General features: G+C 38.6%; 1 protein-coding gene across 1 annotated transcript; it reads left to right on the forward strand.

Annotated features, from left to right (window-relative positions):
- The first annotated feature begins 1,422 nt into the window (after positions 1–1,422).
- Positions 1,423–7,977, forward strand: MRPL42 (mitochondrial ribosomal protein L42). Its single transcript, XM_019473473.1, has 5 exons — positions 1,423–1,585; positions 3,971–4,034; positions 5,021–5,105; positions 6,389–6,552; positions 7,849–7,977. Exons 1-5 carry the CDS (start codon positions 1,504–1,506, stop codon positions 7,892–7,894), a joined length of 441 nt encoding a protein of 146 aa, XP_019329018.1. The 5' UTR covers positions 1,423–1,503; the 3' UTR covers positions 7,895–7,977.
- Positions 7,978–11,219: the final 3,242 nt, after the last annotated feature.

Raw genomic sequence — 11,219 nt, forward strand, 5'->3', positions numbered from 1 at the left:
GGGGGAGGGGGGCGGCCGCGGCTCCCCCCGGCCGGCTGCTGCGCTCTGCGCCGGGGAAGCGCTTGTCTCCGCGGGCTGGGCTGGGCAGCCGAGGGCAGGGCCGCTTCCCCCGAGGGCCGCGGCGTGCAGCGCTGCCCCCTCCTTGTTTTTGTAGTTAATGACAAAGCGTGCCCGGCTGATGCAGGGGAACTGCAAGCTAGGTCTCCGAAGCGGGCCATGGGAAGGGAGTTTGGATACTTTCAGAGGGGTTAAACCGCTGTGTTTCACAGTTTGTTTGTTTGTTTGTTTGTTTTAATAGCCGGCATATCTGTTTTTATAACGGGCGCTCTTTTGCTTGCTTTGACGGATTAGTGACTTTCTTTCTTCTAAGCTCAGTATTTTCTTTAATCCTAGAACACCGGGGTTTGTGTTCCTGCTTGTTGCAGACAGAGCTCTCGGAGTTTTCCGGGTGCTGTCGCGGGGGTGGGAATGCCCCGGTTTAGCCGGTAGTGGTCCTGGAGGGGAGGGCGAGGGTGGGCCGGTGCTTGAACCCTGCCCTGTGACGAGGCGGTCCCGACCCGCCGTACTCCTCACGCCTCTTCTGTTACGGAGCTGTCGCAGGCAAGCTGTGAGCAGCTCTGCAGGCGCTGTGTTAGCGTTCTCTAGCTTCAGCAGCACTTGTCACAGGTAAAGAAAATGACGAATAATTGTTTGTCGAAATTGGAAAACGCACACTTCTGGTGATGTTATTAAGCGCTAAATATGAAGTGGTTTTAAAGAGGTCTTGTTTATTTTTTTATGAGCATGTTTCTAAACTGCCTCCGGTTACGTTTTTTTAAGCATCATTATAAGTTTATCTTCGAAGCAATTTTTTTTTTCTGTAGACAATGAAAACTTAAGCTGTTTATATGTGCCTTTCTCCTTCTGTGAAATCTGGGGTAAATTTAAGATATCCTAAACGGTCTTTTGTAGCTTTTAGGGGTGTTGCTTTTGAGATGGATGAAACCAACTGCATCTAGACAGTTTGTTAACTACAGCAAGCATTATTTATAGGTACTTCTATTTTTATACTGGGTGATGATATTTACATCGTGAACAAGAAAAGCATGTTTCGGGAATAATTCTGTGGAGTGCGCAGAAGGAGAGATGCAAAATTTAGGGGGGTGAGTACCAGCAGAAAAACTGTGAGAAGACTCAAGCTTGGAAACTTTATTTTTAAAGTTAATGATGTACCTTCAAAGAGTACCTCTCAGTAAATAAAGACTTGTTCCACATTTGACGATTAAGGAGGCAGGTGCCAGTATTTTAAATAATAAGGACTTCTAAACAACTGACAGATAACTGAGAATATACTGCACAAATTTCATTTATCCTTAAGGTATTCAAGAAATTAAATTGTCGGTCTTTTGTACCCTGAACAGTTACGAAACTGGTTTGTTTCAGAGGGTGTTCTGCAGAAAAAAAGGATACGGTGTCCGTTTGAGTTCCATCTTGTCCAGGACTGGTTTCCTCTCTGCTGTCAGCATGGCAACATCGCTTAGAACTGCGCGGTCCGGCTTCTTTTGGATGCGTTCAGTAGCAACCTGTAAGCAGGCCCTGCTGCAGCGTAAGTAGCGGTGAAATTGTATAAGTCCTGTATTAAAATTTGTTCTTCAAGAGCCTCTTTCCTGTACTGTTTAAAGTAATGGAAGCATGGAAGTGAACTTTTATTTGAACGGAATCAAGTCTGATATTCCGTGTTCTCTGCTAATAATTAAAGGATATCTTGATTTGTTTTTTTTCTTTTAAAGCTTCCATGATCCACATATGACACTCCTCTGATTTATTAGTTAGCTTGTAAATACCATCCCTCTTACCACTGATTATATTTGAAGATTTAAATTTATTTTTTCAGACTTACAAACAGTGGTGAGAACAGGCTGCAGTAAAATCTCATTACTTAACCTAAACAGAGAACAAGTGAAAACAGGTATTATTTCTTAGATTTTTGTCCATGTTTTAGGTGTCAATAGAAAGATGTAGGGGAGATAGTGAAGGTGGTAGAAAAGACAGGAATTGAGAAAATATAATGGACATTGTTACATTTTAGAGGTTAGTGGGCAAGGAGGGGAAAGAAATCTTAGTAAGAAATACGAACCATTTGCAGTAATATTTTACCAGAACTCAACTTCTTAATAACTAAGAATGGTTTAACTGGAAGAACTGAAGCATGGGAGTATTAACAGAAATTCTAAATTTAAGAATTTTATATCTAAGATACATATTTAAATATATTAGCTATATCTAATTTTAAATTTAAGAATTTTACATCTCAAGTATTTCTGAGAGAAAAATAGCTACACGAAAGATTCTTCTTGGTTCTTTCCGCTTTCCCAATTTTGACACACTGAATGCTCTCCCTCTCTATTATGGACAGCCAAGAAGAATCCTATCTGTATTAAAACTAAAGATGGTCTACATAAAATAAGAAGTAAAAAAAAAAGGTGAAACCTTTTTATGACTGACTTGAAAACAGAAGGCTCGGAACATGCCAAGACTTAGTTCTTGTGATCGTAATTCAGTTCTTAAAGTGTAGTGGTAGAAGAAGCTTCACTGGACTCAGAAACTTACATGTGGATTTGTGTCAGGTTCCGGCAGTAAAGGAAGGGGTTTGCCAGTAGAAGTCACTACAGGCACCTCCCAGGCCCATCTGAGGCATGCATACCTACGTGGTTGTGGAAGGCAAGATGCCTATGGTATGGTTCCTATATAAGGGGCTGTTGCTATGTAACACCTGACGTTAGGTTTATGGTTGGACTCCATGATCTTAGTGGTCTTTTCCAACCTAAGTGATTTTATGATTCTAGGAAAAAATGGGAATGGAATCGTGGGAAAATGCAGTTGGAAGGGACTTGGGGTGGTCTGTGGTCCAACCTCCTCCTCAAAGCAGGCTCCGCTCTGCAATCACACCAGGTTGCTCAGGGCTTTGTCCAGCTGGGTCTTTGAAATCCCCAAGGACAGAGACTGCAGAAACCTGCCTGGGCCCCCATCCCACTGGTTGGCTGTCCTCGTGAGGAAAACGTTTCTCTACATAGCCGGTCAGAGCCTCTCGTTTCAACTTAGGGATGTTGTTCTGTGTCCTCCCACCATGCAGTGAACAGACTGGCTCCCTCTCCTCAGTAACCCCAACCATCATACATAGTCGCTGGGGGCTGCTGCTAGGTCTCCCCAAAACTGTCTCTGCTCCAGACTGAGCCAGCTCCGGTCCCTCAGCCTTTCCCCGCAGGGCAGGTGCTGCAGCCCCCCCCAACCCTCTTGGCGGGCCTTGGCTGAACTCATTCAAGTTTATCTTTTATTAAAAGGCCCCAAACTGGCCATAGTATCTAGATGTGGTCTAACAGGTGCTGAGCAGAGGGAGATAATCCTTTCCCTCAGTTCACTTAGTACGGTCCCAGATGCTGTTGTCCTTCTTTACTACTTTTAATTCTTGCGATTGCTTTCCTTGGAGCAACAGGAACCTGGGGAAAGGGGTAAAGTTCTCTAGTGTTACAGCAGCTAAGATGTTATAGTTTTGTGGTTTGTATAGCATATATAGCAGTCACCAGTGAAGTACAAATTTGGTTTTTATAATAAATATTGCTATGAATGAAATTATGATCTTCCCTGTAAGTCATAAGGTAATGTTCTTTGCATATGTAAAGAATATGCTCTAATGGTGAAATCTATAGGTATTTTGTTCATACTGTGATTTTTTTCTTAGGAAAACAATACAATAGGAAAGGTAAATGTGGGCCATAGCTACCTAGATACTGTATTTTTTGATTGCACTAGAAATCTGTGTAGTAAAGTGAACTTATATTTAGACAGTATTTGGGTTCTTTTAATCTAGAACTGAGCATGATTATAATCCCCGATTAAGACTTAGAATGGAATGAAAATGTAAACATTCTTAAATTTGGCACAGTTCTGTTTGTTTTTACATTAGTGTTCTTTATGTGGGTTTGTTTTGCAGATGGAGCTGTGTATCATGCTTGCCATAAATCTACGTACTCGGTTCTCCCTGAAGACTACAATTGGTACTTAAACATGCTTTGATGTGTGGCCTTTTCATGTAACGTTTCTTCCAGGGCTACTTTCTCTGTCGTGAAGTTGTCATATAATGGTATCAAATAGATCTTCTGCCAGTTTTGGATATATATAATAATTTTAACTAAAGTACTATTTCCAATCATAATGATTGTGAAGTTAGTATTTAAAAAAAATGTGTAATGAAAAATCATGCAGGACTCAATTCTAAATGTGGTGATGACCCCAGTACCCCTGCAGTTTTGTTTGTGGAAGAGCAAAAGTAGCCAAGAGCAGTCATTTTCATTGATGCTTGTTTTTAAGACAAAGTCCAGGTATTTTTGTGCTGCTGCATGGGACATTTGAGTAGAAACCACAAAAGATGATACAAATATAGTGAGAAACGCAGCATCCATGTCATACAAGGTTTTAGGAAGCTGATGTGTCACGGAAGTTAATAAGGAAGGAAGGTGAGAAGAGTCATACTCCCTCAAGGAACCTCTCTGTAGGACTTTTTGTTCATCATGCTCATCATCTTTGACCAAATATAAAAGTTAGAACCCCAATCAGAGCTTCGTTTTCTATTCTTTCGGTTGTAGGTGCCACACTTCTTATACAGGCATGATGTCCTAGGTATCAGTGATGATCATTACCCCCATCTGTTGCTACGGTTTTATATGTAATTATTCAAAGTGTTAAAGATTTTTTTTCCCAACCCGTATTTCCAGCTATCTTTAATAATTTATTTTAGCCCTTTTTTTCTCTCCATCCAAAAAAAGAAACCTGAAGATGGCTGGGGGGAAAAAAAAAAAGCAGGAAGTTCAGATCAAGTATTTGTGACCCTTATTTTATAAGGGTTTATTTTACGGAAGATTCTTAAGAATTTGAAAGTGCAGGGTCAAATCTGGTTTTCTTTGGGACTTGGGTTGTTGAGTTGCTCAGCATTTCTGAAAATTTTAAGGGATATATTTAAGAGTGTAAGTTTTTATTTTTATAGCAAAGTGGAACTTGCAGTGACATCAGATTTGAAGACAATTGTCTGCTATCACCCTTCGCTTGAGATTCCATACGAGCATACAAAAGTATGTCCAAATGTACACATTTATATTTCTTACTCTTGTAAAGGCATAAGTAGTTCATAATTTTGAGCCTTTGGGGCATCTTTTTTAAAATTTGAAATACTGAGGTACTTTTTATTACATGATCAGCATGTCTGTGAAGTGAGTGAATGATGAATAAGCTGCTGCCATGAGGAGGACCTTATTCTTAGTTGAATTGAGGGAAAGTTGAAGCGTAAGAAATGCTCAGGTATCACAGCATATAGTAACTCAGATAGAATTAAATGAGGCACTCAAATACTTGTGCGCCACAGAGAAAACTAATGTCTGTCTGTGAGTGTACTCAAAGAGGATGTTTGGAATGCAGGTTACAGTTCACACGTCCTCCTGTGTACAGATGCAGCAGTCTGGGCAAGAGCATATAAAGGAGTGCTGCTGCTGTTGTTTTCTTCAACTCCTGCTTTAAATCCCATTCAGCACTCTGGGTTCATAAACACCACAAAAAACTTTAAATATTGAATTTTTATCTATCAGTAGTACTTTCAATGTGTTCTTTACACTGATGAAAGTGTGTCTAGATAAACTTTTCTAGTGTACGCTTTTTGTTTCAATTTCCAGTTCTCACGTGCTAGTAAAATACTGCAAATGGTAGCTACGTTGCTGAAGTACCCAATGTGAAAATTCTCCATTGAAAACTTAAAACATTTTAGCACTCTTTGCCTGCACGTCACATATCGGTATTTTTAAATTTATCATTTGCATGTCTCTCAGGAAAAACAGATGTAAAAGACTAAAACAAGGAAAAATATTTGTAATGGTGCTAGTAGTTAGGTTTCAGGTTGAGAACAAACATCTTGGTCTTAGCAGATGCACAAACAATTAGGAAGTGACATTCTTCTCCAAGGTACAAATCATCTAAAAGCTTTTTTAGCGATGATGATCGTCACTGTGAATAAATTTCTAAATAGGAATAACATGAGTACTTTTGTATTAGTAGAACTGAAGCTTATGATTCACCTAGTGAATTGTACGGGTGAGATCAGCAATAATGATGACAGCAGCGCTGATTTTAGGGGTAGGGTAATCAGCTGTAGCACCTTGGGTAATTAGATGTTTCTAGACATCTGCTCCACAGTGATGTGGTTTTGTTTGGGGGGAGCAGGCGGTAAACAGCCTTTACAATTACAAGTATTCTTCTGTATTCCTTTGGTTTCAGCTGTTAAAAGAGTAAACTGTAATGCTATCTATGGAGCTTGGCTTCTTGTTTTTCTCAAAAAAAGGAAATATATACACTACTGTTTTTATAGCCCATACCACGGCCAGATCCAGTGAATAATAAAGAAGAAACCCTCGATCAAGTTTTGAAATCCAGATTGAATGAAAAGGAGCTAAAGAACAATAGAGGTCCTACAATTGAAGAGCTCAGCAAAATGTTTTACACAACAAAACATCGCTGGTATCCTGTGGGACAGTAAGTATTTTCTTTTCAATGTTTGTTCCTTTGGGGTGTAAAAGGAGATACAGGAATAACTTAATGATCAGATTCAACCGAGGATAAGTCATGTGAGATGAGATACTGTTAGCACACAGGCTACTACATAAAATCTTAAATGCAGTGTTGTGTAAATGGAAGACTGTATTTCGTAAGGTGTTTTTTTTTAACACTGCCCCTTTGGTAGACTTTGCAACGTGGGTTTTTTTGTAAAATATGTCACAGAGTAGAAATTTCTCATACCATCTAGTTAGCTACTGGTTCAGGTGATTTATTAAAGTTGCATAAGTGAAGTCAGCATAAGAGAGTCTAGTATGTAAAATACTCTCAATGGATATAACCAAATACAGCTTGGAAACATGCATTGTCTATTCCTTAACAACTTTTCAGAAAAAAACTCAATGGGATGATTCTGAGACTTCAGAACAGTAGAGGTTTTTCATTTGAAATGGTGAAAAGTGTACCTTTGTGTGCCTTGTATTCAGAAAGCTAGGAGGAGGAGAGGTGCAAATACGCATGACTGAGCTTAAAGAGGAACTATAATACATTCAGATATACCACTGGAAACAAATGGCATTCTAGTTTGTGTTGCTTCTTTCCAGTCTGTGTTACTACACCTTTTGGAAGCTGCTACTTTTATAGCTATGGAGACTTGATACAGGCAGAATTTTTTTTTTTGTCCACAGAAAACTTTTTAATTACTGTGTTTTGGGAGTAGATAAAAGGAATGAAATGGTAGAACTTTCTATGGCCAGAGAGTAGCAGCTGTCACTTTAATGAGCATCAGACAGGATCTTCCTTGTTTTAGGGTAGGTAATTAAGAGGAAAGTAGGGATCATTTTTGTTCTGAAGAATGTGATTTTTAGTTTGTCTGCAAAATATTATGCTATTTAATATACAGTCTGGCACAACTCCTTTAAACACCGAGTCTCTTTGTTCTGTAGCAATCATTTTAGCCAAAGGAAAAGCTGACCATGTAATAAAACTAACTTCACACAAAGGATTAAGAATAAACAGCAGCCTTTCTACCTATTGAGCTGTAGAACCGATGGATTTATTGCGTGCTTGTAGCAGATGTAGCGGTAGAAATGAGTAGTGTTATGTAACTCCATGAACAACAGAGATAACATCTAATGAGTGGTGATGGGTTGTGCTCGTGTATCTTGTGTTTTGCTCACTTGTGTAACCTCCAGACCACTCACCGGGGGGGAAAAATATCAGGAGAATCAAAGACTCCCCAAAGCTTGCATTCACTGCAGCCTTTTTTTCTTCTAGGTATCATAGAAGACGCAAGAATCCTAATCCTCCTAAAGACAGATAATTAAGATAACTTCCTGTTCATCAGCACTTTGCTATCAATCCTTACTGGAAATAAAAGTTACGGAAAATGTGATGTTTGGCAGTTCTATGTGAGTGCTATAACTAAAACACGCTTAACTAAACTTGTTATTTTCTATTTCAACTAGTTGACAGTAGAAAACCAACAAAACTGCACTACTGGAACAAGGATCCGGTGAAGGCTATCGTATATGCACAGTCAGTGAATGTGCTAGTGTTAGAACTGGGTGTAACAGGTGATGGAGTGCTCCGATTAAACTAGGTCAGAGGCTCATCATTGGTAAAGTGAACGCACAGAAGTATGATGTCAAAATGGGAAGTCTAGAACTGGACACGTTAGGGTTTGGTGTTATTTTGGGGGATTTTTTTTTTTTAAGAAATCTAGTAACTGAAATGCAGATGAGCTTGGATACTGAGGTATTTATGAAATAGTATTTATGAAAAATATTATGAGGTATTTATGAAAACAGTGAAATAGTTTTGCTGCTTCTGTTACGCTTGTAAGATACCTGATTCCACGTTTAATCCTACATCAGCCAAGTGATTGTATTTAAAGCTAATGTTGTGTACTGAAAACTGGCCAACTTCGTTAAATTTTAGCTTCCAAAGCATAATAACTCACCCTTCTAAATCACCCAGCATTCCCAAATATCTGAAATAACTTCTGTGTGCATTCGTGGTTTGTGGGTGGTTTTTTTTGGTTGTGGGTTTGTTTGTTTGTTTTTAAACCCACCCCAACTACTGCTCAGGGAGGATGCTATGTTTGTATATAAATTGGAATAGCTGTAGTTCAGGGGAGGAAGAGTTCTTTGCCTCAGCAAGGTAATCGGTGAAGACTCCCAGCTCTTTCTAGCTTACCTAGGGGGAAGGATTGGCCCTTTGCTATATAAAATGCTTTAAATTAAAGAAATTTGGTCTGATTCTACTTCATAGCTTTAGCGTTTTGTGGTGCCTAAATGTTTCTGCTATTAAAACGTTCTATGTCATCTAGCATTTTTTTCTCAGGAAAAGGAGATTCTTTACTCCAGTCTACAGTTTTAGGCATCTGACAGAAAAGGCTAGCTTGGAACATTGTGCCTCTGCCGAGATCCCAGTGACTTCATTAAGTCTTCTTAGCAGATCCTAATGAATGATCAGAAAACAATTATCCCATATGTGTCATACATTTTGATTGTATTGACTTTCCAAAGCAACTTGGATTAAGATAGGAAGGTTCTTGTTTCTTGTATGTTAGTCTAATGTCATTTTGCCAGCATGTGTTATCTACACATTTTGCTAGAAGTGGAGTACCATATAAAGTCTCTAATCCTGGTCATTGTCAGTATAAAGGTTACTTACTTTTCTAAAGTTACTACTAAATAACCTTTTTTTCCTTGAATTTCCTTTAATGGTGAAAAAAGTAATGTTGGATGCATGTAAAAAGACTGCCTTTAAATACTTCTGGAAAATTTTACATAAAGCTAGTCTAAGTATTTATCTTGGTATTATTTTAAAAAATGCATTTTTAAATCTGAATGCCAGTTAGCTGATAGTGGTTTATCAGAGCAGAGCATTGAATTGTTCTGCTTATTCTCTCTGTTATGCTTGTAAGATATCTGAGTCCATGTTTAAGCCTACGTCAGCCAAGTGATTTTGGCTCCGAATTATACGATGTGTTGCTTGCATGATAACAAACATGCTATCATGAAGGAATGTCTGTTGTGTCTATGAAAAGGATCGCTGCTTACTCTGCAAGTTCAATCCCATGAAAAAAATTTTTTTTTCTGCCTAGAATATGACTTTTAAAAAAGTTTTTAGTAAATTTATAGTATAACAATTTTAGTATTTTCATCAATTCATGGTGTGTGGTACTGACACTGGTCCGTAAGTGAGAAGCTTACCTCTCGTGTTTAGTGTTTTGTTATGTTCCACTGCATAAAATGGAGCCCCGTTTATTTTTGGAAAGCTGAGACCTAATTTGTCACCGTTGGACTTTACTCCAGTGTAAGAAAAGCCATCCTTGGATTGACTTAAACTTTCAATTATTTTTCCCCCTTCTTCTCCCCGGTACTTTTGCTTATTGCTGCCTAATACTATTAAGGCATTTTGCCTTACAGAAACCTTCTGTTACCACATTTGTCTGTTCTTGCCTGTCAAACCCTGTTTATGATCAAACATCCACAATCACTGTAGAAATGTTGGATTTCTCAATGTTTCCCAAACATTTTTGGATCCTTTTCAAGCATCTTGAGGGCTAAAAATCTATGATGTGCTGGACTGCTGTCTTTAAAGTACTTCTTCTGACCAGTTACTGGAAACTGAGTCTAAAACACGTGTTTATTACATGTACCCTCTGCCATTTTGTTACTACGTTAATTCATTAAATTGATATTTTAAAATCTTTCCCTGCATTATGCTACCACTCTCAATCTTTCTATGTTCTTTTTTACTAAATCTTTCTCCTGGGTGACCTAATTAAAATCCTCCTCTCACAGTAATTCCAAGCTGTCCTCCTGATTTTCTAGGTCTCGAACAACTGCATAAAGCTGTCTTTATCTGTTTCTCTTTACTCGAAAGCTTGGAATTAGAAATCCATCTGTTTGATTCTTGTCCCACTTCTACGCAAAAGAATAATCCATTTGAGAGTGAATTTGGGGTTTCTGTTTTCTGTTGCTCTTGTTCTTTGTAATTGAAAACTGTAGTTGCATAGAATTCACAATGTTAAGTCTGCTCTGGTGTCTTTGTATCCAATTTAAGGCATTTAGCCATTTGCTTTGTATCTAGTAGTTGTTAAGTGTTTCAGACCTTATTAGGCTCATTGCTGTGGATAGTATGCAGTTGGGTTCACCTTACTGCTTTTGTTTTTTTTAATGTCTCGCTAAAAGACTTCTTGGGCTGTGCTTGCTGGCACGCCTTTAGAAAACTGTTTCATTCAAGTATCAAAATGTTTGTCCTCAATTCAGAACATTTAAATCGCAGTTCAATTTATCTTGATGTCCTGGTGAAAAGAAAGTTCTTTCACTGCCTCTAGTTAGACCTGAATTAAAAAAGGAAGCATGCTTTTAAAACAGGTTTTTCCCTTTTCTATGTGCGAATTATGTTGTTCTGCAGATTCTTGGTGCTACCACCAGGAGGCAATCTTGCACAATAACTCAACTGGATTTGTCTGAAACCATAGAGGATTTAGCTATATCATCAAATTTAACACTGAGACACATGCATTAGCTGCTTTTTAATTAAATTTGTAAGAACTTAAGAAAAAGGAACTTCCTAGCAGGTCTGAAAGTGGTTGGATTCAAAGGGTCAAAGGTGCTTTTGCGGGACTTGCC

Source organism: Aptenodytes forsteri, unplaced genomic scaffold (genome assembly GCF_000699145.1).
Source record: "Aptenodytes forsteri isolate BGI_AS27 unplaced genomic scaffold, ASM69914v1 Scaffold53, whole genome shotgun sequence".
In the NCBI taxonomy this organism is placed as follows: domain Eukaryota; kingdom Metazoa; phylum Chordata; class Aves; order Sphenisciformes; family Spheniscidae; genus Aptenodytes; species Aptenodytes forsteri.

Coding starts and splice junctions, on each gene's coding strand:
- MRPL42 (XM_019473473.1), top strand. CDS start 1,504: ATGGCAACATCGCTTAGAACTGCGCGGTCCGGCTTCTTTTGGATGCGT. Junction 4,035..5,020: donor CTCCCTGAAGACTACAATTG/GTACTTAAACAT, acceptor TTATTTTTATAG/CAAAGTGGAACTTGCAGTGA. Junction 6,553..7,848: donor CGCTGGTATCCTGTGGGACA/GTAAGTATTTTC, acceptor TTTTTCTTCTAG/GTATCATAGAAGACGCAAGA.